We start from the raw sequence: 27,465 nt of genomic DNA, 5'->3' as shown, positions 1-27,465 counted from the left end.
ATCACCCCCAGAAAACTGTTGGTCACTATGAATAAAGCAAGCAAACTACTGTTCAATAAACACACATTATTTATTTTGATTTTGTATAAAAAGGTTAAGTTTACAACTAAACTTTTATAAAAAGTTTAGCATGATTACGTACATCATTACACTTTTTGCAGAAATGCACATTTCTGCTACTATACAAGAAAACTCTAATTAAAGAGTTCAAAGTTTCATTCCCATATTTATATATAAATATATACATAGCATTCAGTCCTACGTTTGTGTCAAAAGAGGATAATTTTTGACAAAGACTTCACTGAAAAACTGAACACTAAATCCTTCTAGTACTCACGCTCCACCTTTGGAGGAAAAAAGGCAAAGTCTGCATTTAAAAGGGGCAATTCCTTATGAGTTTTTGTTTCATTTTTTACATTTCATTTTGCTCCCCGTTGTGGGGATATTATATAAATGAAGCCTTCCAACTAGAGAAAGGGCATTTTTAAAAGTCTCTTCATAAATAATTAAGATTAGTCCATGTTGCAGAAGAGGGGAGATGGGTGTCCACAATTTCGCTTAAAATGTCCATTTAACTGGATATGGATTCTCCCCCTCCAGATACAGCTGAAAATCAGATTCAGCAGCTCGCCCCAAAAAAAAGGGAAAAAAGAGGCTGTCTTCTTGTGCAAAAAAAAAAAAAAGTCAGCAAACACCTGCAAAAGATTGAAGAGAGGCATATTTAGAAGAATGCTAACAGGGCAGAGATCCGGACAGACTGGCGCCAGAGAGGAAGCCACAGTTTGAACATTTAACCAAACACTCAAAGATTGGGCAAACCCTGGCGTCCAGATGCAGCATGCGCACACAAACACACACTCTGATACAGACACCACATATGAAATTAAAAAATTGTCTGGGGTTTGAGTATGAAGAGACTCCTGGTAACACCCTCCCCCTCTGCCCCCAAATTCTCTATATAATAACTATTTGAATCTCTATTTGCGGTGGCAAGAGACACTAACCTACTTCTCTGAGCAATTATCTTTTCATTACAAGTTCTTTAACAAGGAACGATTCTGTATCTCCATGTTAAGTTTCACTGCCCCATTTGATTAGGCTTTCTGGAGGTTGTCCCTGAATTTACAGCATCCAACGTTTTGGGTACAGAATATGCAGAAGCCAACATGCATTTTATGACTTAAACTGCCACTTCATAGGATCCTCGGTTCTGTGTAATTTTAAGACAGTTCCAAGGGCAATTCTGAACACCCCCCCTCCCACATTTCTGATGGGCAACACTGTTAAATCATATACTTAAAAAACAGAAAGAAACCTGAACAACTTACCAATTCCTTTAGCCACAAAGTGCTTTGCTGTCATTTGACATTAACTCTGAGGGGAATTCAGCTGCCTGCAACGGGGGAGGGAAGGGGGAAGGCAGTGTGGTGTTAAGACGCTTAACAGTTCAAGAAAGCATATGAAGCACACTCCAGATTACAAAAGGCACTAACCGTGACGGGCAAGGATTCCGATTTGACCACAATGGGGGACATTAGAATGGACATTAGAATGGGGCCGCGGGCCCCTTTGCGCCAAGACGCGCGTCTTTGGGCGTCGCGGCGCAGCCTTCTCGGTCTCCCTCCCCGGCCCGGCTAGCCCCGACGCGGCTTCTTTCTGGCGCGGGGAGGGGGCTTCTTTCTGGCGCGGGGAGGGGGCGCCTCTGGGGCCAGTGCGTCGGCCGGCCTCTGGCTAGGGTGGGCGGGCCCCGTCGGGGCGGGTGGGCGGTCTTGGCGCGCAGGGACTAGAGCGCAGGTGGCTCCGGCTGGGCGCTTCGTTCGCCGCCGGTGGCGCGTTTGGCGGGCTGCGCGCGTCCAGATAGCGACCCGAGCCTGGGCGGCGTGGCGCTTGGTGCCGGAGCCTCCACCCGCAGCGCCCCGTCGGGAGACCCGGCCGGAAGGAGCCTCGAGCCGGCTGTAGGACGCGGCTGAAGCAGCCAGGGCGGCATGGCAGGCGGCGGCTCCTCGGCGACTCCACGCGGCCAGCCCAGCGCGCTGGCCGAGCCCCGCAGGCGAACGCTGCCCGTCGGTGAGGAGGGGCTGCCTGGCGTGCCCTCCGAGGCCCTGATGCGCGGGGACCGTGGCAAGCGCTGAGAGCCGCTGCCAGCTCGTCGGTTCGGCGAGACATGGGGCTCTGCTACAGCCTGCGCCCCAGGCTCTTCGGGGACTCCGGAGGCAGCGAGCGCGCCCCCCCCCAGAAGTTGCGCCCGGTGCGGCCGGCCCCCCCTGCACCCCCCACGCTACGCCACTGCTTACCTGTAATGACAGGATGCTGATATCTGTGTTTAAGGTGGTCAGCGGGGTCCTGGAGGAAGGGTTTTGTCCCGGTCTCTGGTGATGGAGGCTGACGATGCTGGGGTGCGTGTCCAGAGCGATCTGCAGGTCTAGAATATAGTCGATAACGTGCTGCAGGATTTCCATCTTGCTGACTTTCTTGTTCTGCGGGATGCTGGGCACCAGCTCTTTGAGCTTGGAGTAGCAGTCGTTCATGTTGTACAGCAAACTCATCGGGTCGTCCACCGGGGTTTTGCTCCTGGATATCCCCAAGCTGTGCTCCGAGAGGCTGTTTTTCCGCACGGACCGCACCGGACTGAATGCTTTCATGCTGGTGGAAAGAAGAGAGCCGGCTTTGCCTTTTTGGAGACGAAACGCAAAAACGCACGCGCCACGGGGAGGAAATGGCTCTCGCGTCTCTTCTCTCCGCGCCTAGCCTTCCTCCTCCGATTCCTGCTCTTTGCAGCTGCCTGATCCGCGCTCGGAATGAAGCTGAAGGCGCCTCGTTCCTGCTTTTATACCGCACGTCCAGCAGCTGACAAATCCAGGCTGGGCGCGCTGCGATTGGGCACCCTGGACACGTCCGTCAGGCGCGCAGGCACTTCTCACTGGTGCCAAGGCAGCCGAAGAGAAGGCTCGGGCCTTCCGCGTTCGCAGCCAATCCTGGCAGAGCGGGGCGGGCCCCCGAGCACAGCTGTGGGTAGTAAATACTGCACAGGCAAGAGCCGAGCCTGGAGTCAAACCGAGAGCATTCCGAGGGAGAGGAAGGCGCGGAAAGGGCTGCTCTTTGCAGCTTGGTTCCCAAGAGGCAGGCCTGAGAAAAGAACGCAAGAAGAGCCCTGCAGGATCAGGCCAACGAGATTCCATCCTGCTCTCACAGTGGCTGTGGCTACCTCACTCTTCCTGCGTGTCAACTGGACATAGGATGCATCATATACAGTTGTCACCATGAGTGTAACAAGTTAGTTTTCTTCCATGTATGGGCCACAGAGTTAGTATTATAATATATATTTTTAAAGAACCTGCAAGAGTGGTTTTTAGATGCAATGCTTACCAAAAAGGGAACATACAAGTTCTTTTTATAAGCAAACCAAACAGCAGTGATAGTAACTTCCAGTCTTCTCTGGCAGTCTGTTTCAAGCCTAATTGGCCCAAGACTTGCAATCACAGATTACTTATTTTGAAGCAGTTCCCTTGAGATATGTGAGTGTGTGTGTGTGTGTGTGATCTCACTCACGGTCAGATACTGTAATTATTTGGCTAAAACAACTGAATAGTTTATTTGTGGCTATTTTAGTGAAACGACATCATGGGATGTTGGAAGCCGAGGCACTGCAAGGGGGGGGGGGATAACTGTAACCTAGTCAAGCACATCTGTCAAACATGCGAGGCTTAAATGGAACTGTTCCCTCTCTGCCAGCGGTGCAGAAATCCAGAAGTTTTCGAGGCGATGGAGTTGTTTAGTTTCGCAAGTACGCTAGCTAAGCGACGCTATAAATTTCAGAGCGTTAGGCTAACGTGCATATGTAGTACCCATAGACATATATTGTTCATGTAAGACTCCTGCTTGTGCCCCTTTAATGTATACATGGCATTTAAATAGATATAAATGAATCATAGGACAAATATGAATGCCTTACTTTATTTGTATGCGTGAAGCTTTTCTTGAAGATAACTATGGCGGAAGCCTGCTCAAAACAAATCACTACACCATATAGATCATTATACTTAATTATGACATGGTGGGTTGTCACTGAAAATAAATATACCTCCAGTAAACATTAGATTCAGGGGTGCATGGGTGGTTTTGAGGTTATTTGCAATATCTATGCTGCCTATAATGCAGTGTGTGTGTGTGTGTGTGTGTGTATACACATACACAACTATATATACTGTACTTTGAAATTAGCTTTGAGGGAGATTACTTGCGCAGGTAAGATCAGACATTGGCACCTCTGCCTTTTGACCTCTCTGGGCTACTGGAAGGTCTTCAGGTTTTGCTATCCCTCATGTTCCTCTCTCCCACTTTTTTGCCTTTCGATCCAGCTCATAATTTGTGAGCAACTCTCTCCCATAATAAGTACAGGTAGTGCTCCTCCCCTGTATATATTTTTTGTTGTTGTTAAAAAAAAGATGTGGATTGTTAACATCCCAATGACATTTCCTCATGTGGCGTTATTGTTGGAAACGTTCTTTTCCCACCCTGCAAGGGAAATAAAATTGCACTCCACGCAAGTGGCTGTAATCACTGAGTGCCAGCTTACATGTTCTTGGAAAGGAACATAAGAGGCTGAAGGGCAGTAGCTGCTTCCACCAACCAACCAAGATATGACCCTGGACTTGTTCTCGCTCAACCCTTTCGCCACTTCTCCCTCCTCCCCAAGGTATGTGGCTTCTCTGCCACAAGACTACACTTACATTCCTAATCAGGCTACCTGGGTGCAGAGCATGGGCGTGGCCAGGGAGACAGGCTTTTTGTTGGGGGGGCAGAATTGAGTTATCTGCAACACAATTGGCCAATGATGAAGTATTTTTATTTATTTACTTGATTTAGGGGGCACCTGCCCCCCATCTATGCCCATAATGCCGAGTTATAGCACAGGTTCAGTGTTTAGCATCCCCATCCAAGGCTGAAAACCCTGGAGGATGGCTGCCAGTAGACAATGCAGGACTAGGTGGACAAAGGAACTGACCTGGTAGTGTTTCCTGTGTCCTTCGCCACTCATTTAATTGAAGCTTTACTATGCCTTATGCTAAACATTAATTGACCCTGTAATGCTTCACAGATAATATGGAAGTTCTACCGAAGAGTTCTCAGTAACGAAGCACAGGGCTGCACTTTAAAACTGCAATCCAGCTGTTAGGCTACTTAAATCCAGTGGAAGGCCATGATCCATGCAGCATGACCCCTAAGTATGCTTACCCAGAAGTAAATGAGCTCAGTGAGAGTTGCTACTTAACAAGATTGCTTTTCAGACTTCAGCCTTAAGCAACATGCAAGATCACAGCCGTATCTTTTAGCAACAAAATAATGTTCATGACAATTTTATTTCTTAAATACGTACGATGGCTAGTAAAAAAACAAACACACCAAAACACATGATTTTGCCCCCAAGGACTTAACCCCCACAATATTTCCTTATGATCAGCTGATTTCTTAGCCTGTGTTTGAGGTCTTCCGAGATACATTTTTCTGGCTATGTCAGACTTCATCACTTCATGTTTTTATTTCAGACAAGACTGTATGCAAATTGAACAGACATTTATCGCTGGTTTGTTACTGTATGCTCAAGGAAAAAAATAATAACCAAGAACATTCATAGGTAGGGAAAGATAAAAAAAACAACAGGTAGGCTGGCAGGATATACTGCAGTCACTTTGAAATACAGAGGAAAGCATCTTAAACAGAAGGCCAAAACCATTGTTAAAGCCAAACTAATTTGGCACATGACATTTATGATGCTTAAATCTCTTCCACTGATGCTTAAATCTCTTCCACTGAAATCAGTGCTAGAGAAGAACTTAATTGTGGATGGACACTCTTTGATAAAAATTACTTTAGTATACATTTACCACTTCCACTACCAAATGTACACAATTACTATTGTATTAACCTTTGTAAGCAATTCATTGCTATAAATACTTTTGAAGTGTTGCTGTGCTTGAGGCGAACCATGGGCTATGTTATCTTCTCGAGCATTTTCTTTTCTGTCGGAAGCCACTTTAATATCCAATTGTATTTTATTGAGAAACTGTGCACTAGTGTTCTCCAGAAACTAAGCTGTCACATGCATGCTTATTCAGAAGTCTTGCTGCATTCAGAGGGGTTTATTCTCATTGCAACCTAAATCTAAACTAGATTGTACAGCTCTGCAAGCCTATTTGCATTCCAGCGCTCCGGTTCAATGCTCGATTGTTTCTACCTCATCAAGCTAGGTTGGGTACAATCCTAGCCATAGGTCTGCTGGGATGAGTTAAGATGCAGTGGATATTTGGCTCAGCATACTAAATCCCAGCTCAGCTGGGCCATGCTGGCAGCAAGTCCCCAACCCCAACTCAGTTGGAGATATGCCAGCCTCAAGTCAACTGAGCTGAGACCAGTGAAACTTCTGCTGGAGTAAGCTCTGAAAAATGGCTGTTCCAGGAGAGTGGGATCGTGCCGGATTTTTTAAAGCTGTATCCTAACTCTGTTCAGCTTGGTCATGTGGCGTGGCAACCTGCCAGAATTTAGGAGCCTGGCAAAAAGTGTGGTGTAAGTCAAACTCTGTTAAAGGCTTGTTTTCCTCTGCCCGGCTTAGGCCAACTCAAATGGCAATAGCCCTGATCTGGATCAGATCCGGTGGTTTGCACTAGCTTAACATTTAAGCCAGAGTTATTCATGCTGGCTTCCCATACTCAGGAGACTGCTTCCTTATTTGCAAAATAAGGCACAACAGATGGAAAAAAGCACCCAAATCCTTGTGTGGTGTCCTGAAGACTAAAATCAGTGCATTCTGAGAACCTCCTCTTTAGGGCTCTGAAACGTATTGCAAGCTGGAATAAGAAGTCCTTTCTAAGAATGGCTTCAGAGTTAAATTGGTTGGGAATTCAAACAGTTTGTTTAGGGCCTGATGTAAAAGCCAACCTTTCCCCTCTCGGCTCTTCTTCTGTCGCAGAAAAGAGAACAGTGAGAGCATCCGCTTGAGGAAAAAGTGTTTGCACCACCTTTGTCGGCGAGGACGAGGCGTGGGAGCCGTCTATGTATGCAGTGGGTGCCCATCTTTCACCGGGGCGTGAGGAGAGTGAGACCATGACTCTTAACCTCGGGGTCGCGGGTTCACGCAGGCAAAGAGATCCCAGCCTAGCAGGGGCTTGGTACATAGCTGTCAACTTTTCCCTTTTCTTGCGAGGAATCCTATTCGGAATAAATCCTATTCCCTTTAAAAAAAGGGAAACGTTGACAGCTATGGTTCGGTATAGATGACTCTTGGGGTCCCTTCCAACTCAGATACCCGCCTCTGGTTCCTTTTGCGGGGAAGCGGCGGAGGGAGGTACACAATTGGAGCGGGGTGAGGTGAGAAAAAAGAGAGGCTGTTCCTCCTGTTTCTTGCAAGGGGGGGAGGGCTAAGTGTGCAAAGAACCTCGCTTAGGAGCTCCTGCGCCTCAAAAAAGGGGTGGCGGGGGAAAGCCCCTCAGTCCGGCCTCTCTCTTCACGACCCACTTCCTTTCACACCCCCCCCCCATAAGTGAGCAATAAAAAGGACGCCCCGCCCCCCGAGTCCATGCCTCCTGCACCTGGGCTGGCACGGGCAGCAAGCGGCGGCTGCAGAGGGGGCTTCCCCTGAGCGCCGCCGTGCGCGCCCCAGCCGAGCGCCTCCTTCCTCCTGCGGCTCCCTTCCCGCTCCTCCGGGCAGGCCTCCCACCGCCTGCCTGCCTTCCCTCCCTCCTTCCTTCCCACCCAGAGGCCGGGCCCGACTCGGCGGCGCCAGCCCCGTGACGTCGCTCCCCCGCTGCCTGCCCTCCCTCCCGGTCCAGGCCGGCGGCGCCTCTCAGGCGGCTGCCATGGAGACCGGGGCTCGGCCCGGGGCTGGGGGAGGCTGCAAAAGGCGGGGCCCGGCCCGGCCCAGGCTTGGCAGCAGCAGCGGCGCGCTTTTTTCTCACCCGCACCTGCAGTGCAGCTCGCGCTCTCCTCCCCCCCCCCCCGCCCCGCTTGCTTGTTCTTTGCAACGGTGTGTTGGTGCGCGCTTGCGCTTGAGGAAAGGAGCGAAGCGGGCCCGGGAGGCTTTCCTTCTGCGGACGCAGCGCGCAGAGAGAAACACCGCTCGCCGCCAGTTTGCGCCGCCGCGGAAGAACGGAAAGCGCCGCCGCAACACGGTTGCACCCCTAAACTGCTTCTGCGGCTGGGATATTTTCCTAGTCCCGTGATAATTTCTGGCACAGGTTACATAGGCATTTGCGTGTATCTGTGTGTCCAATATGATCATGGAAATTTATTTTTTTGTTGCGTGTGTGGGTGGGGAGTTGAATAATAGTGACTTTCGCGGATGTTTGAAAAGTTTCCTGTTCCCCAATCCATTTTGGGCGCACCCTCCAAAATCCTAAAGACACTCAAAAGAAAGGGGTTTTCTTTTGGGGGGGTATTAAAAGCAGGTCTATGTAATTAAGGTTATATAGAATAATAGAATTGTAGAGTCGGAAGGGAGGCTGAGGATCATCTTGCCCAGCCCCCCCTCCAACAACGCAGGCATTATCAGCACCACGCTGTTAACTACCTATATATTTAATTGCAAGGCTGTCACAAGTGGTTCTGGTTTCTTAGGAACATGTTACCTGGATGAATGATTAAGGTTGAAGTCGTTGCTTCGCCGGGTTCACAAACCTCTCACACACTCTAATGGGGAGTGGCTTTAATGTGGAAACAGCCGAATGACGGGGATGAAGCACTCAATTTTTTTAAAAAAAGCGGGGTGGGGGGTTGCAAACTCAAAACCAGTTCTTATAGTGCCGCAACAATGCAATGCAAGGGTGTTATTATTAGAACCTGCAGGATCCCAGCATTTTCTGGTTCTTGACAGAATCCCACATGCTTGTGTTTCGAGTCGCTACACAGTCCTACACGCGCTTACCTGGAGAAAGGTTTGCTTGCGCAAGCATACATGCCATAGAATTTGCACTGTAAATACAGTAGATCGAGAATTGCACAGGGCAGGGGTTGCGTGAACCCTGTCCGACTTACAACCAGGGCAGTGACTTGCAAACTGGTTTTGTTGTTTTGTTTACTGTTGTTTGCATCGCATTGCCCATCTGTTCAAAGAGAAAAGTTTTAGGAAACGAGGGGAGGACAGCTCATGGAGGCGCGCGCACTCTGGCTGGGGTAGGAGAGGAATGCCTGCGAAACATTGCTGCAGAAATCTGTGAAGTGCACTGATCTCGAACAGCATTCCCCCCCCCTTTTTTTTTTTCTTTTTCCTGCTTTCACAAAGGATTCTGCTGTTACTTTTGTTCCGGTCACAAAACTGGAGCGAGCGAAAGAAATTAACTAGGGAGAGATAAGGTCTGGAAAACAATCTGGAATTGCCAGTGTTGGTGGGAGCTCTGCAGGGCTGGCGTCAGGAAGTCTGCGCCGCCTTCTATTACTGTTGATCCAGCTTTGTGCAGCTGCACTCAGTACAATTAGCTTGTAGAAACAATCCTGCTGTAGGCAGCCTTTTCCCTTCAAAGCTCTTTTCTGTACTGACCTCTCCTCCTTCCCCCTCCCCGCCCCACTTCCCTCCTTCCATTTCCACACACTCACACAAACACACACATACATACACACAAACCAACCAGCCATCAGGATGCTGGAAATCGAGTCACAAGCCGATCACTGTTTGGGCAACATCATCTGTGGGAATTCATCAACCCCCCCGCGCCCTAGAGATGCAACAAGAGATTGTTTGTCCAGAACTTAAACTTGCAGCTTAATATTACGATGTAACCCATACAGAAAAAGAGAAAGGGGAAAGCCGGGCTGGGCTGCTTAACAAGAAACACATTGTGCTCTTTGCTGTTCGCCGCCGCCTCTTGTAACTGGGCGCAGCGTAGTGGGAAAGGGGCGCAAAGGCACCTTCGAAAACTTCGCCAATCGAAAACAATTCAGAGTTCTCACCATCAACTTAATTGCTTTTATTTTTATTTAAGGGGTGGTGGTAGGAATAATGCGTCGCTACCAAGCTACATGCACAAGCGGTATCTCTCCCCCCCCCCCCGCTTCACTTTGGTGATCTTAGATGCGCAAACTCGTTCACGCTCGTCCCCCTCGAAGTTTGCTGCTGACTCATTCCCTCTATTTTCCATTTCAATTTTTTATTTTATTATTTTGCACTGCGCACCCCTTTGCTTGCTATGCGCACGGCTGATTCCCCCCCCCCCCAACTTTCCGGCTCCCCTTTTGCCCCCGCACGGCAAAGTCTCTGCTCGAGCTTTCTGGACTCCTCCACGCCGCCTATCCCCGAGGTAACAAGCGCGCCAACCGCCCACCCCCACGTCACCCCCCCGGTTTCCCCGCCCTCTGTGTCTCCTCCCTCCGCCTCTGCGCCCGGTTTTGCGGAACACCAGGCGCCGCTGTTGCGAACTCTCCGCCACACGCCGGTCGCGTGCTGCTCTGCGTAAACTTTGCCGGTGGCTCCAGTTCCACGACGGGGAGGGGAGGCGGACCAGGCCGCGGCTTCCTCGGCGGGCAGCAGGCGCCTCCGTAGCCCGAGCGGATGCAAGGCTGACGGGCAGAGAAGAGCCAGATGTGTGTGCAGGGTGTGTGTGTAAATTTGCAAGAGAAACCCTGGGTTTCGTATTAAACCGCGGCGCTTTTCGTTTCTAAAGGTTTGGCTGCCCTGCAGAAAAAGAAGCAAGGTTCAGATGCAGAATATGTTGCTGTTTTGTTACTGCTATTTGCGGTAACTTGAGATCTCCAATGTTCCCCCCCCCCCCATCCCTGTGTATCATAGACAATCTTTATTCGAGGCAGAGCGAACCAATACTTTACCAGAACGCTTTAGAAAATGGATACCAAAACGAAAAACCTATCACAAGGGCCAAGGTCCCTTCACCTCCCCCCCAATAAAGCATCTGAGGGGGCCAGCCCCCCCCCCGTTGATGGGCATTGCCATTTAAATGGTACATTTCCGAGCACAGTTCAAAGTGTTGGGACTGACCTTTAAAGCCCTAAACGGCCTTGGTCCAGCATATCTGAAGGAGCGTCTCCACTCCCATCGTTCTGCCCGGACACTGAGGTCCAACGCGAGGGCCTTCTGGCGGTTCCCTCACTGCGAGAAGCCAAGTGACAGGGAACCAGGCAGAGGGCCTTCTCGGTAGTGGCGCCCGCCCTGTGGAACGCCCTCCCAGCAGATGTCAAAGAGAACAACTACCAGACTTTTAGAAGACATCTGAAGGCAGCCCTGTTTAGGGAAGCTTTTAATGTTTGATGTATTACAGTATTTTAATATTTTTTTGGAAGCAGCCCAGAGTGGCTGGGGAAGCCCAGCCAGATGGGCGGGGTATAAATAAATTATTATTATTATTATTATTATTATTATTATTATTATTATTATTATTAGTGTGCCACATCTTTGTTTGTGGCGGAGCTTACCTGGACTCCCCCCCTCAATATTTTATTCACGTTGGAACCCTTGCTTCCTATACTTTTGAAATGCTGTTTCTCATTTCTGTTCTGAGTTGGATCCTGGACATAAATTACACTTGAAGAGTAAACCCACTGAAATCTATGGGTCCTACATTAGTCATGGCCAGCTTGAGTCCCATTGATTTCAGTGGGTCTGCTCAAAGTATGATGATGTCCAGGTAGTCATTTAGGGACAAGGTGTCAGTAAGCTGATGATGCCCACCTCAATTTCTGCACACGTCTGGAAGTGATGTGTGCATGCAGTCATGGGCTGGTTGAAAGGTATTAAATGGTGACTGAAGTCTGACAAGATCTGGGCATTATGGACGCGCTGTTCCCTGGATCAGGAATTGGGCGGTGTACCAGCTCTGGAGGAGGGGGGGATACTCCATCTTATGGAGCAAGTGCCTAGTTTTCGGGTGCACTTAGATCCATCACTACAGGTCCACATGACCTCAGCGACTTGGAACAATTATTGATTTTGGTTGGTGCACCAAGTGCAACCATTCCTGGACACAGCATTGTGTCAGGGATTGGGCTGAAGAGGAACAGTGGAACCTTCCAGAGAAGAGGGAAGCAGTATTGATTTACAACAGTGGTTTGCAGAAGGGCACGGCTCAGAGGTAGAAGAGGGGCAAAGCTGGGAAATAACAGGGGAAGAGGAGGGGGGAGAAGCCGAGCAGGAGCAGCTGGCTGTCATGTCATCATTAGAAAGCTTTCCAGACCTCCCTTCTCCCAGAACCTGGCGAGCAGTGAAAGTGGGAGAGCAAAGAGCTAAGAGGCAATTGGCCTTAAGCTGCCCCCGTAAGGGGGCGGCGGCGCAGGGGACGAATGAGAAGGGAAGGGGGAGTGGAGATTACCCGGAGCAATGCCAGTACTCCAAGAGACAGCATTCGTAAGCCTCTCTCTGTGAATATTGAATAAAAGACTTGGTAAGAGCTTTCTTGTCTACTTAATCCCTGGCAGCCTGCCATGGGGGTGGGGAGAGGGGGATCGGATTCCCTGAGGCCTGACACATTGTGATGGTGATCTATATATTACATTACATGGTTTTTCTAAAGACAATATACACAAAAAGAAAAATGGACATTAACAACAAAATCATATGTATACAACACAATGAAATTTTGATGATAAAGTAAAAAGATTTTTTTAAAAAACAACAACAACCAGGAAGTAAATCAACTGGGTACAATTATGAAATTATAAAAGTATAAAATTATAAATAGGGTATAAAAACACAAATTACAATGAAGAAAATGGGGCAAAGAGGGAAGAAAGGTCTTGCCTGTTTACAGACACTGCCAAACTATCATATTTCGAAGGAATTTGCCAACTATGTCACTGCAGGTGTCATATATTTAATAAATAACTCCCAAAACAGGTGAAATCAGAAGGGTCAGCGTAACCCAGGCTTCCTCATACTCTGTCCTCCAGATGTTTTGGGACTACAATTCCCATCATCCCTGACCACTGGTCCTGTTAGCTAGGGATGATGGGAGTTGTAGTCCTTTTTTTAAAAAAAAAATATTTATTGAAGTTTTACAAAAACATAAATACAAAAACACATAATAAAAGAAAAAAGAAAAATAAAGATACAACTTACAAAAGCAAAGAAAAATTAAAAATTAAAAACAATTCCATTTTTCATAACTTAAAACTCATTTGCTTGTTTCTTTGACCTCCTCACACCTCCCCTTGTTGTAAGCAAGGGTAAGCAAATCCTTACCCTCTTTCATTTATCTTAACTCTATATCTTAACATTTTATAACTCTATATTTTCATCCATTATCAATTCATTTTTGCATATTCTTCTTAACTTTGTTGCTAATACCACTTGTTTCCAATCCAACATCATTTTAACATTCATTAATTTTACAATGTTTCTGCAAATAATCTTTAAATTTCTTCCAATCTTCTTCCACCAACTCTTCTCCCAGGTCTCGGATTCTGCCAGTCATTTCCGCCAATTCCATAAAGTCCATCACTTTCATCTGCCACTCTTCCAGGGTGGGGGAGTTGTAGTCCTAAAACATCTGGAGGGCCGAGTTTGAGGAAGCCTGGCCTGGCGTAACCCCTAGCAACACAAAGATTACATGTCAATGTCTGTGAAATAGCAGAGAGCATAACTTTCTTGAACCAGTTATCTAGGTATAACACAGCATCTTTCCAGCCCTGAGCGATTACTAAATGAGCAGCTGCCAGATATACAATTAACTGTTTACATATAAGATCCACATCGCCTTTACCAAAAACAGATAAAACACATACGAGTAGGGCCTAGAATCACATTGTGTACTGATCTCTGCAATAATTCGTTTCCAAAATTTATGGACTCCACCATGTGTCTCCACAGCCCCACCAGCACAAGGGAGATCCTGATCTTGCAATAAGAACCAAACACACTGGCGAAAAAATACCACCAATGGATGACTTTTAAAGAATTCTCCAAGATGCTGGCAGAGACCAGTCTAAAAGAGATGATGGACCAGATCTTTGTCCGTTGAGATGCATTAAATTTTTCCTTAAGATTGACCCACATACCAACTGTATGGCAAGAACTGTAACAGCAAAAGTAGGGAATTAGTGCAATATGCAGTTGCGAGGATAGAATCTCAGAATTCTAGAGTCATCAGTCTAGTCCAACCCCTTGCACTGCAGGAATATTTTTGCCTAATGTGTTTGCCCAAACCAGTGGTCCTGAGATTAAGAGTCTTGTGCTCTACCAACTGAGGATGCTGAGCTTTTACACATATTACATCGTACTGAGAAAAATCTGCATTGGCTGCCTTTTAGCTACTGACTCAATTCTGAGGTTTTGCTGCAGGCATTTAAAGCCATAAGTAACCTGGAACCAGGTACCTAGCAGCCTCCCCAGGGCAGATGAAGTTGATCTTTTAAGATCTTCAGAGGAGACTCTGCTAGTCCTTTGCAAGATTGTCGCTTGGAAGCAGGCCTTCTCAGTGATAGTACCCACCCTCCAGAACCCCCTCCTTTCACTAATTCATGAGGCAGAGGCAGCAGTGGCTTTTAAACATACCTTGTGTAGAGTGTTTTAATCTGGTTTGTGCCACACTCTCTGCAGCAAGAGGAGAAGTTGATCTGCATATTAAGAGTCCGACCCATACAATAGCGTATAAAGGGGCACAGGATCCTGAAAATGGCCTCTTAACAATTATAGTTGTTACAGGGCAGGGGAATTGTTGTTTAGTTGTTTAGTCGTGTCTGACTCTTCGTGACCCCATGGACCAGAGCACGCCAGGCACTTCTGTCTTCCACTGTCTCCCGCAGTTTGGTCAGACTCATGTTTGTAGCTTCGAGCACACTGTCCAACCATCTCGTCCTCTGTCGTCCCCTTCTCCTTGTGCCCTCAGTCTTTCCCAACATCAGGGTCTTTTCCAGGGAGTCTTCTCTTCTCATGAGGTGGCCAAAGTATTGGAGCCTCAGCTTCGCGATCTGTCCTTCCAGTGAGCACTCAGGGCTGATTTTCTTAAGAATGGAGAGGTTTGATCTTCTTGCAGTCCATGGGACTCTCAAGAGTCTCCTTCAGCACCATAATTCAAAAGTATCAATTCTTCGGCGATCAGCCTTCTTTATGGTCCAGCTCTCACTTCCATACATCACTACTGGGAAAACCATAGCTTTAACTATATGGACCTTTGTTGGCAAGGTGATGTCTCTGCTTTTTAGGCAGGGGAATAGTCTATTGGAAAATTGCTTGCAGATACCAGCTTGTGGAATTATAGGACCAACTAAATTGAAAATAATACCTCCCGATTCTTTCGAAAAGCGTCTTCCTATGCTGTTCACCACAGCCTCGGTGACAGATTTCAAGGGGCAGGACCCCAGTGAATGAGGATCATAGAATGCCGTTTCAATTTCGTCGGAGGGTTTTGGGGTGGCGGATGGGAAATTGGATTAGCAAGGAGATCTTGGAAATGTGTTCCAGGTGACTGTTTGAACGGGGAGCCAACCTTTCTTTCTTAGCAGCAGGGGTGGGGTTAAGACGGATTTGCATGAAGTGCCCTGCATTATTTATGTCGCTGTCATCATCATCATCATCATCATCATTACAGCTTAAAGTTTTAGGGGAAGTTTGAGATCTCCAGATTATATATATGAGCTAATTCTCAGTAAACTTGGAAGTTTGTTGTACTGGCATTGCTTGCTCCCCATTCTGACCCACCAAGTCAGGAATGGAGAGTAACATAAAACACATGCTTTCGGCGGGGTGACTTAACTGACACTGCTATTACTGGTATTAAGGGAATCTCCATGGTGCTTATTATCGGTCATTTTCGAATATGTAGCAGGACCCAGCTGTTGCCTGCAGGGTTCCCATATAATTTCAACAATCCTGGCTCATGGCAACATGCTTGCACAGCTCAGGGGTGCTCTGTAGGAAACAATTATTTCCAGGAGGTTTAAAACTCAGGCTTACAAATTCAAAACGATTCCTGTCTTAGATGTGGAATAACTGGATTATTTGCAGAAATGGAACAATGCAGTAGTCTACTTTTATTGTGTTGTTTTTTTCAGTTGATCCTTCCAGACTAGACCGATGGAAAGTTGAAGTTAATTCAGTATGTAGTCTGCTGGGAATGGCAGAGTTTTTGTTTTTTTAAATGTACAATAGTTGCAAAAGATCAATTAGGCTCTTTTTGTCAGTATCCAATCACCATTTTTTGATAGATGCATAAACATTTACATATATATATTCTTGGGGCGGGGAGGTTAAGGAGATTTGAAAGAGCTGCCACTACATTCCTAGTGTCTGGCCTACTTCTCTGGTAAACAAGGTTTTTTCTTCATTATTGGGGGGGGGGACGACTGCAAAACCTTCAGTCTCAGTAACTACAGTGGTACCTCGGGTTAAGTACTTAATTCGTTCCGGAGGTCCGTAATTAACCTGAAACTGTACTTAACCTGAAGCACCACTTTAGCTAATGGGCCTTCTGCTGCTGCCGCGCCGCGCCGCTGGAGCACCATTTCTGTTCTTATCCTGAAGCAAAGTTCTTAACCTGAAGCACTATTTCCGGGTTAGCGGAGTCTGTAACCTGAAGCGTATGTAACCTGAAGCGTATGTAACCCGAGGTACCACTGTACTTCAATGGGGGCAAGACCTACAGGAGAAGCGCTGAGGGCCTTCTGGCGGTTCCCTCCCGGCGAGAAGCCAAGTTACAGTGAACCAGGCAGAGGGCCTTCTTGGTAGTGGCACCTGCCCTGTGGAACGCCCTCCCACCAGATGTCAAAGAGAACAACAACTACCAGAATCTTTTAATGTTTGATGCATTACGATATTTTAATATTTTGTTGGAAGCCGCCCAGAGTCACTGGGGAAGCCCAGCCAGATGGGCGGGGTATAAATAATAAATTGTTGTTGTTGTTGTTAACTCCTATGCACATCCTTTGTGCCATGCTCCTGATGTTCCCTTCTTTAGGTGGCTTGCCAAAGTCCCAGAATCTTTCAGATGCAGAACAGGACCTTCTTTTTGTGCTTGTGTAAGCCAAGAAGACTAAGCACCACTGCAAATTAATTTGAGGCCACAGCCTCTCCATCTGGTCGCCGAGAGTTCCACAGAGCGATACAGAACAGTGGAAGAAAAGGCAGGAATTCCATGGGGAAGGTAGGTCTTAAATCCCCTTGGCAAAAAGTTTCCCTTCTCAGTGTGTGTCTACCACCGAATTGATATTGCCCAGCTATTAGATGAGGCATGCACAACGAAGCAAATGTGGCAAAAAGGACGGGATAGGGAAGAGCATCATTTTTCATGAGCTTTGTTTCTACACCTAAAAAAAATAAAAACCTCGAGACACTTTATTTCTCTTGAAAGAGAGAGATAATAGAATCATAGAACTGTTGAGTTGGAAGGGACCCCTCTGCCATGCAGTTGTCCCATAGGGGGATCGAACCTTCAACCTTGACGTGCTATGCTTCAGGAAGCCATGCCTTCCTGGGAAGGACTAGCTCAGCAGCAGAGCATCTCCCTTGCTTGGAAAAAGCCTATGCTCAATCCCCAACATCTCCAGGTCGGGCTGGGAGAGAACCATGCCTGAAAATCTGGAGAAGAAGAAGAAGAGTTTGGATTTGATATCCGCCTTTCACTCCCTTTAAGGAGTCTCAAAGCGGCTAACATTCTCCTTTCCCTTCCTCCCCCACAACAAACACTCTGTGAGGTGAGTGGGGCCGAGAGACTTCAGAGAAGTGTGACTGGCCCAAGGTCACCCAGCAGCTGCATGTGGAGGAGAGGAGACGCGAACCCGGTTCCCCAGATTACGAGACTACCGCTCTTAACCACTATACCACACTGGCTCTCAGTGCTGCTCTCAGTCAGTGTAGTCAGTACTGACCTAGATGAGCTTCCTTTGCCTTCAAAAAGCCAGCCAACACAGGTGAGATGCATGATGGAAGTGGATTCAACCAGCATCAATTTGTAGCAGAGAATCCGAACTCTCTTAACAACCAAGGCCGAAACCAAGTGATTATTTATGTTTGCGGTAGATGAAGACACACTGGTCTGTCTTCAGTGAGGTGGTGCAGCGAAGTGTGATAAGCAAACAAGGCCCGAGGCTGCGCGAGGAGAGGGCTAACCTTTTTCTTTGTCTCCGTGCTAATGCATCTTGAGTCTAGAATTAACAGATTAATAAGAATGTTATTCACACGGACATGTATAAGCAGCTTGGGAACTCTGTCAGATCCAACTCCTTTCCTGATCCTGGAGACTGTTCCATTTAATAACTCTCAAACATCCTTCCCTGTTAAGTCGATGTCTAGCATTTTAAAAAGATCTGCATGGGAGGTACTGCAGGGGTCGGCCATCAAGGAGACGAAGAATGCCGAAAGAAAACGGATGGAAAATGTACCCTAACTCAAAAAACAATGCAATAAATTAAGCAAAATTGGGGGAGGAGAAGCTTATATATATATTGCTTACGAATACTACCTTGTTTCCCTTTCTTTCAGCCTCTATTTGGGTTCTTTATGATCTAACCACTATCCCAGCTCTTGCTGTGCAATGTGCTTGGGCCAGTTGACTAACGTTGAGTATGACTGATGGCAGCTTTCAACAACAATAGGAGAATTACTCACCCTAATCCCTGGAAACTTGCAACACTCTATGAAAGAGCCGCCTTGCTGTTTATCAAAGGAGCCTGTAAAGTTTGATCCGAGTGTTTTTATATATTGACAAAAGCTACAAAAACTGGTGATAACACGGAAGATCCTGGTTTCTTCTCAAGGATGTGGGCAAGGACACAGGAACCTCATTCTCTCTTCCCACAGTTAACAGGAAACCAGCCATTGGGATGCCACGCTCCTGTTTCAAATCCACACTGTGTTCACCTCTTGTGATGTCTGAAGATCTCATACAATGCCATCTGCAACATGTTTCATGGGCAGTTGGCATAATGGAGACTCCTGCTTTTCCTCTCAGGAATTGGGTTATGGTAGAAATTTTCATCCTGAGGGCCACATTTCTTCCTGATCAGCCTTTCAGAGGCCACTTTGCATTAGTGGGTACAGCCAGAGGTAAAAGTTGGGGCACAGCAACAAAGGTCATTTGGTTGGTTCATGTTTAAAATATAGCTGCTGAAAGACGCTATGCTCCCAGAATATTGTACGGGACTTAAACAGTCTCTGATGCCCTCAGTTGGCTGATTCACTAATTCCAAATACGGCAGTGGCAATTATTATTTTTTAGCTATGTAAAGGCAGCATTATTAACACTAGAAAGAAATTTCAGCCAACATTGTACCGTAGGATATATATATATTTAAGCTCCTTAACAAACTATGGTTGAGAAGGTTTTTTCTTGCCTCACACACCAAGACTGCATGAAAGACTCTCCTGCTGTAGACCCAATATCTTTACTCGCCCTTCATCATTATTTTCTTGGCACCAAAGCCAGGAATGAGTATTCCGAAATTCAGTGCTAATGCGGTGCCTAACCCAATGAATGTCGAGTGCAAAGAGCAAATGCACTGTCGTATCTGAAATTATGGTGGTGGGGGAGACTCAGAAATGTGCCTCTCTTGGAATCATAGAGTTGGAAGGGACCCTGAAGACCATCTAGTCCAGAAATATGCAGCTACCCCATACAGGGATCGAACCTGCAACCTTGACGATGTCAGCACCACACTCTAACCAACTGAGCTAATGTGATGCTTATCTTAACTATTAGTTTTGTCATGGCCATCCCAACTAAACATAAGTGTTTGAGAAATGAGGGGCAGATTTACCAGAGCCTGCTATTCACATTTTTTAAAAAGTGAAACGCCCTTTATTGCAGACAACCTTTATAATGGTCCACACAAAAGTTTACAGAATTGTTTTGAATGTTTATGCAGGGTAAATCTATGTACTAGTATGCAACTGTTGTCTCTGATATGTAATCTCTCCCTCTCTCCTCTTCTCTTTTAATAAGGAAAACAGTATAATTCATTATATTTAAGACAGAGACCAGGTTCAGATGTCACATTAAACCAGAATTTATTTTAAATTATAGTGTAATGTGTGAGAGCAGTGTCCTGATTCGTTCCTTCCCTGCTCCCGCTTGTGCTATACCAGAAAGTAAGGTGGATGAGGAACAGAAACAGAGGCTGGCTTAGCATGGCGCATGACGCAGCATTTGTGATTTGTTTCTTTCAAGCAAACCACAGTTGGGGAAGCCAAGGCTGCTTTAGAGTAAACAGTGGTTTAACGTGACACAGCTCTTCTGTCCCTTGCTGTGTTTTTAAAGCAAAGTTCTTTTGAGTTTTCTATCCGGTTGTGCTTTAAACTTCAAAGAATTTGCAAGCGCAGGATCACATGGGACTGGCCAGTTCTGTGTGACTCAGCAGTTGTCATCTTAATGTTCAGGCAGTAGAATTACATCATGGGAAGTAAACTTTTCTGAGTAATCTACTATGCAAGATCCATCTGTCGACCACACCTGTGTGCATGTGTCTTTCCTTTCATGAATGCCAGAGCATTTCCTCCCAACCTTTCACTGACTTTGTAAAAGCAAAGAAAAAGAAGTTGGGGTGGAGAGAGACATGTCTGTGCTTATTAGCCCTTACTTGTGCAGCAGTAAGCAGTTGTCATAATTTGCAGCTGTCTGTAGGTTACATTTGCATTTTTGCAATTGTTGCATAGTATTTGGGCTCGGTTCAAAAGTGCTGGTGCTCACCTTTTAAAATCCCGAGTGCCTTAAGACCCAGGCATCTGCTCGACTCTTGGGAGAGAGCTACATGCACATAGTTTTGCACATGTGGCTTTTGCATTCGCTGCTACTAATCTAGCGGGTGATGGATAAGCAGAAATGTGCTTTCACAAGCTAATAATCACTATCTCTTGATCAGGGTCTGCCTGATCTGCAGATAGTGTACTACAAAAGCATGCATTTCCCTTGAATTCAAACTTTTTTTGCAACTTGATAAAAAGGCCATAGCTGTCAACTTTTCCCTTTTCTTGCGAGGAATCCTATTCGGAATAAGGGAATTTCCCTTTAAAAAAAGGGAAACGTTGACAGCTATGAGAAAGGCACTGGTTCATTAGCTATTAGAACGCCATTCAAACTATTTGTTCTTTAAACTATTTGGCAGCTTTATTTTTTTAACCCTCAGTGTGCTCCTTATCAAAGACAATGTTTATACGACTCACACCGAAGATCTCTGGTTACAGATCAAGTGCGAGGTTTAAATATGTTTTTGAGTGGAAATGAATCAAAAGGGGATGCAGTACATATTAGCAAGTGCCCCATACATTGGAATCTGTTGCGTTTTCCCAGGACCATGTAGGAGTCGTGTTAACCAGTGCTTAAAACATGTTGGTGTCATAAAACATATCGCTCACCCAACGGCCAGAACCCAGTTCACAGATGTTGGAACGGTTTGAGTCTATTTTGGGGACTGAATAGGGTGAAAAGGCTGGGTTTGTTGAAGAGTAGAATACCTATAGAGGCCTTTTCTGCAAGCAATACCATGACTTCATTACCATGTCAATTCTGGGAAAGGCCTCTGATTTAACACAGCAGTTGGCTGAATCCATATGGAGCTGATGAACCTCTGAATGAATAGTGAATGGAAAAACTGCTGGAATCTGCTTTCAGCTTTTTGTTCCCAGAATGACCAATGTAAAAGAGCTAAGGCCTATACAGCACAGATGGTATAAAGGAGTAAGAATCCTGCACGTTTTAAATTTGGTCTTTTATCCTGCATTGTTCGGGCGTCTGTAACTGAAGTATGAATACCAAGATTCCCATGTCTCTCTGCCCCCGCTCCCCCCACCAAAAAATAATAATTCTGTGTTGGTGCAGGCTACCATTCAAGCCCAACATTTTGTAAAATCTGTGAAAGAATTGTGGTCATCTGGGCTGATCGTCTGCTTGACTATTATTATTTATTGTGTTATGAATGAAAGCCAACTTGTGGGAAAAGAGGGGTTCAGAGCCAGACCGTTCAAGTGTCCCTATTTTCCAGGGACAGTCCTGGATTTTCAGAAGGCGTCCTGGTTTCTGATTTGATCCCAGAATGTCCCACTTTCCTCAGGACGCCCCTGTTTTCACTGGAGAAACGGTAGAGGGTATGGTAGGACATCCATATTTTCATCAGAGAAATGTAGGATGGTATGGCGAGCCAATGTGGTGTAGTGGTTAAGAGTGGTGGACTCGTAATCTGGGGAACCGGGTTCGCGTCTCTGCTCCTCCACATGCAGCTGCTGGGTGACCTTGCGCCAGTCACACTTCTCTGAAGTCTCTCAGCCCCACTCACTTCACAGAGTGTTTGTTGTGGGGGAGGAAGGGAAAGGAGAATGTTAGCCGCTTTGAGACTCCTTAGGGTAGTGACAAAGCGGGATATAAAATCCAAACTCCTCTTCTTCATCTTATGCAACCCCGCAAGCTAAGGAGATAAGTAACTATACAACATTTAGAAGACATCTGAATGCAGCCCTGTATAGAGAAGTTTTTTTAATGTTTAATGTTTTATTATGTTTTTATAAGCCATCCAGAGTGATTGGGGCAACCCAGTCAGATGGGCGGGGCATAATAATAATAATAATACAGTGGTACCTCGAGTTAAGTACTTAATTCGCTCCGGAGGTCTGTTCTTAATCTGAAACTGTTCTTAACCTGAAGCACCACTTTAGCTAATGGGGCCTCCTGCTGCTGCCGCGCCACCGGAGCATGATTTCTGTTCTCATCCTGAAGCAAAGTTCTTAACCTGAAGCACTATTTCTGGGTTAGCGGAGTCTGTAACCTGAAGCGTATGTAACCTGAGGTACCACTGTAATAATAATAATAATAATAATAATAATAATAATAATAATAATAATAATAAATGTCCCTATTTTCATTGGACAAATGTTGGAGGGTATGGAAACCACCACCAGCCTATACACAGCAAAAGTGGTGGTGGTGGTGTTTTAAAATGCATGTTGTCCAACAGCAGACCAAGCAAGAATGGAAATGTGAAGTGTGATAGTAAAAAAGCCGGGGAAGGGAGTTCTGGAATTCCTTCCGTTCACACTATGTGGTGGGAATATGCAGATGTTCCCATTGACACAGCCATGTACGTCCACTAGGGTTACATGCTTTAAGAGTTCGACACATTGCTGCAAGTGCCAATACAGTAAATCAAAAGGCTCTGTGGCATTATCTGGTTTCCTTTTTGGCTTGAGAAGTTAGAACAGATGTCACCAGAGAGGACAAAATGGATTTTACCCACGGAGAGGAGCTTTATTGCCGCTCTTTAGTAGGAAGTCCCTTGAAATGCTAATGGACACAGTTTGTGTTGCTGGGTTTGCATACAGAGGGTGGGAAACGGCTCTGATCCCTAAGAGGCGGAGGTGGGGGGGAGGCAGGGGGGGAGAAGAGAAAACCCTTTTGTTATTAATCAAGGATATCTGCTGCTTTAACAGCAAAGCACGTTAAATGGTGCAGAGACAGACCTCTTTCCAGCAATCTCCTGCAAACACACATACAAACTGCTGAACATTTTTTGACAAGATACGACGTACATGTATCATAGCTCCGTTGAATCTGCAAAGATGTTTTACCCCCTTCTTATTGTACAGAGGACACACATAGTGAAACAGCGCGGTGGGTTGCCCCCCGTCTCTCCTACTCAATATTCCAGTTCTTTGCAGTCTTGTTTCTTTCAGCAATCTGATAATTCAAGACTGGCTAAGCATCCTTTGCAGGCCAGGCTGTTCCGTATTTAAAGTCCTGGCAGATTGAGGAGGAGTCTGTTTGAATCCACGAAAATAACCCACCAGAGACCTCTCACTCGCTTAATATCGGTGATGCTGAGCTCCTGTTCAGCGCCTGTGTGCTCTCAGACATCAAAGCACAATGCTGACTGGCTTGAAAAACCACTCTCTGTTTTCTTACAGACTTCCCAGGGAACAAGTTTGGTTCCATTGTTCAATGTCTGAAATGAAGGACCGTGCATATTATTCCTCAGATTGTACAACAGGTAAATTTCAGTCAAAAATGTTTGCTGTGGCATAAATATTTCTAAAGTTACAGGGAAGTTATCGGGGAAAGTGAAATTAAGTACAATAAATTTCCCGCAAAAGTATTGTTACATGCCACCCCAATATCAACAACAGTGTGAGATTCCAGCGGTACCAGGCACGCCTACCATGGTCCATGTTTCTTTTTGGAAAGTGAGGCACAGCAGAGACTTATGTCTTAATGACATATGGTTTATTTACACATATATCATTACTGTGTGCTGATGGGTCATTACCTACAGGCAACCACCTACAAGGAAATTAATCTGTCTTGATCAGTTCTTAAGCCATGTTGATTCCCTAAGATTTAGAAGTGCCTAATACACAGTTTGGGACACGGGTGGTGCTGTGGGTTAAACCACAGAGCCTAGCACTTGCCAATCAGAAGGTCGGCAGTTCGAATCCCCGTGACGGGGTGAGCTCCTGTTGCTCGGCCCCTGCTCCTGCCAACCTAGCAGTTCGAAAGCACGTCAAAGTGCGAGTAGATAAATAGGTACCACCCCAGCGGGAAGGTAAACAGCATTTCCGTGTGCTGCTCTGGTTCGCCAGAAGCGGCTTAGTCATGCTGGCCACATGACCCGGAAGCTGTACGCCGGCTCCCTCGGCCAATAAAGTGAGATGAGCGCTGCAAGCCCAGAGTCGGTCACGACTGGTCAGGGGTCCCTTTACCTTTAATACACAGTTTGGTAAGTTAGCTTTCCACACATGCTAATTCTGGAGGGTTAAAAAGGCTTAACACACAGCCCAAATACACACAGGTCAAGCTATCATCTCACACAGGAGACTAGCCTCGCCCAATTAGCTTTTGACACCCAAGCCTTAATTGAATTCTAGCACCTATTGGTCCTAGGGATTTAGGAGAAGTCTAGCATCCACAAACCCATCACAGTATTTTAAAGGTGCACATGCTAAGCCTTCTTTAAGCACTGACTGTAGGCACACTGAACACACCTGAAGGAGCAGGATTGTGGCAGCAACCCTTGTTCTTGACCCCATGTCCACTTGGCTATTGGAACTGACCCTCCACAAACATACTGACTTTATGCACATGGCCACTGTCTGCCTGTGAACCTATCCAAAAGCCATTGCCATCCCTAGGATTGCTAGTAGAACAAGAAACTACCTGTGGCTATAATGCTGGATTTCATTTTATTTTTTACCTTCATGAAGTTCAGTAAATGATGGGCTGATATTGCAGCACCCATCCAAATAGTTTCTGGGACAAATTGCCTATTCTGTTGTTTGGGGTTCTGCTTTCACAGTGCCTAGATTAGCAGGCCATTCTCTCCAACATCAGTGTCACACAAAATAACTTCCAGCCATCTCAAAAGGGTCCTGGGGGATCCTCAGGCACTATGCTGATGTAGAAAATCCCATTGAACAATCTCAAGGTTCATGCCTGCCCAAGTCTCCACCACCGTACCACCACTGGTCATTGATCAGTGATAGCAGCTAATAACTTCATGGGCTCTTGTCTTCAGCAAGCATGCTGAGGGCTTAGCAAGAGCTCAGCGCTATAACGTTTGTTGGCTAAGAATGTGCCCACAGCATGAACTTCATGAAAAGTATTTCCATTGGATCCTTCTCCTTCACGCAGTTGCACCAAGTCACAGCGGTTTGCTAGACTAGTCTAGTAAATTTCAGAATGGAGGGAAGCCAGAGAATGAGGAAAACATTAATGCGGAGGCTAGATACTTTTTCCTTTCCTTTGATGGGGTCCCTACTTCAGGTTATCCGTTTAAATGGCAACACCGCTCTGCAAGATTGTCTCCATTTCTAATTAAAATCGAAAGGTTTCATTTCAGCTTTTGTTAAAGCTCCATTTGTCTTTCGAGTTGAATTTCTTCTATAAAAATCTATTTGGTGATTGTGAGCTGATCCTATCATGCTACGTACTTCTGCTTTTTGGTGGGTGTATATTTGTGTATATGTATGTGTGTGTATTTGGATCAACACAGCTGCCTGCATCTTTTGGACTCTCTTTGGGAACGTGGCTATGGGGGCGTCACGATGAGCTTCTGCACTTCAGAACTTACCGCTCCATCACTGTATTTAAAACCCCAGTTCAAGAAGCTTGATAGCACATGTGGTTACATTTTCTAAGAAGATGGTGCGGAGGTGTTTCAACAGAAGAGAGAGAGAATGGCTCCTTGCACATTCTTTATTAGGAAGTGGTAAGTATATTTGTCTCAGTGCAAACCAATACCTATTTCTGGAAACATTGGTTTAATACTTTTTCCTCTAGCAGAGAGGATGTTTCATTCTATAGACTGTTCTCAGATGCACTGACACTGTTTTCTTAAAAAGTCAGAAAGTTTGGTGTGTGTCCCCCTGCCCTGGAACAACTTTTGTCCTATCTCTGGAGACAGAGCAAACGACAAGACTTTTAACTTTGCGACCCAGCGAAAAATCAATTTGGGGCACATTTCCCCCGGAAGGTGCACCCTACTGCTCATCAAATATGGTGCAGTAGGGCCTCTGAGAACTTTGAGAGACTTTTGCCAATGCCCATTTAAACAACGGATTCCTTTCAAACATTTCTGAAGGGGTCCATGCACCAAATTTACAAATGCTAGGGTGTCCAGAGAAAGGTGGTCTGTGGTGGTCTTACATTTGTTAACTACTCCAACCAAGCCTTTGTGACAGCCCAAGGTATGCATTTAAAAATGGTGTTGCCAACTTTCTTATTATTATTTACTTGCTCTGCTCCTGCGCCTTCATAAACTACCCGATCGCATAGAAACAAAACAAGCCTCTTTAACTCCTTCTGCAGCTTCTTAACAAATAGTTGTTTAATTCATTTGGTCAATGTGAAATCCATTAACAGTTGAATTAACACCCCTTCCCAAACTCTGAGGTTTTCAGGGTCTCTGTTGGTGGGTCCCCTCCCCTCCCCACCCCCCAGTTCAGCTGCATGGCACTTGAAGCTGTACATTCGGTATAGTGGGCCCAAGCCTGTGGAACTCCCACCCACCTGAGATTAGACAGACACCCTCCTTGCTGAATCTCAGGTGCATGACAAAGACTTTATTTCAACAGGCATGTTAAGGTAGTTCAGTTTTGTTGGCGTGATGAATTTTAATTGTTCATATTCTCTGTATTAAACATTTATAAAAAGCTTTTTTGGGTGGGAGGGAGGAGTCCTTTAAATTGGACTGAAGGGAAGGGGACAGTTGGAGAAGGGGGGTCCTGGCATGAAAGGCAGGATAGAAAGGGTCTCCCAGCGAGAAGATGTAGGGTCCCAGGTGGGAGATGGGAGGGTCTACCTCTCTCTGTGTGGTTAAATGATAGGATATATATGATAAAAATATGATAAAGGGCCTTTATAAAGGGTTTTTTCTCTTTTTCGCTCTCTTTCTCCTCTTGCTTTTTCTATTCTTGTTCTGTAGACTCTGACTGTATTTTATGTCAAAATTCTCAATCAACATATTTCTTATAAAAAACGATTTTAGACACACTGCTTTGAAATTCTGAATATTAAGGTTTATACAAATACAGTGTGGTACCTTGGTTTTCGAACACAA

At 45.9% G+C, this 27,465-nt stretch overlaps 1 protein-coding gene and 1 long non-coding RNA gene across 3 annotated transcripts; one reads left to right on the top strand and one right to left on the bottom strand.

Annotated features, from left to right (window-relative positions):
- Positions 1 to 51: 51 nt before the first annotated feature.
- On the bottom strand, positions 52 to 2,798 carry ID2 (inhibitor of DNA binding 2). Of its 2 annotated transcripts, XM_083607496.1 has the most exons (3): positions 2,295 to 2,798; positions 1,329 to 1,393; positions 52 to 695 (listed from the first exon to the last, which is right to left on the bottom strand). In XM_083607496.1, the coding sequence occupies exons 1-2, from the start codon at positions 2,640 to 2,642 to the stop codon at positions 1,337 to 1,339; spliced, it is 405 nt and encodes a 134-aa protein (XP_083463622.1). In that variant the 5' UTR covers positions 2,643 to 2,798; the 3' UTR covers positions 52 to 695; positions 1,329 to 1,336. The 2 variants fall into 2 exon arrangements, with proteins under 2 accessions (XP_083463622.1, XP_083463621.1); XM_083607495.1 differs by lacking the exon at positions 52 to 695 and having other exon boundaries at positions 1,297 to 1,393; positions 2,295 to 2,792.
- Positions 2,799 to 2,911: 113 nt separating this feature from the next.
- Positions 2,912 to 26,109, top strand: LOC310759873. The gene is made up of 3 exons (XR_014546596.1): positions 2,912 to 3,273; positions 23,819 to 23,901; positions 25,900 to 26,109. It is a non-coding gene; the product is annotated as an uncharacterized lncRNA (long non-coding RNA).
- The last annotated feature ends 1,356 nt before the right edge of the window (positions 26,110 to 27,465 follow it).

The sequence above is a fragment of the Podarcis filfolensis genome, assembly GCF_964270895.1.
Source record: "Podarcis filfolensis genome assembly, chromosome: 3".
Lineage (NCBI taxonomy): Eukaryota > Metazoa > Chordata > Lepidosauria > Squamata > Lacertidae > Podarcis > Podarcis filfolensis.
This window is presented reverse-complemented; position numbering and strand designations above follow the sequence as displayed.

Coding starts and splice junctions, on each gene's coding strand:
- ID2 (XM_083607496.1), bottom strand. CDS start 2,642: ATGAAAGCATTCAGTCCGGTGCGGTCCGTGCGGAAAAACAGCCTCTCG. Junction 1,394..2,294: donor TCAGCATCCTGTCATTACAG/GTAAGCAGTGGC, acceptor CCCCCGTTGCAG/GCAGCTGAATTCCCCTCAGA.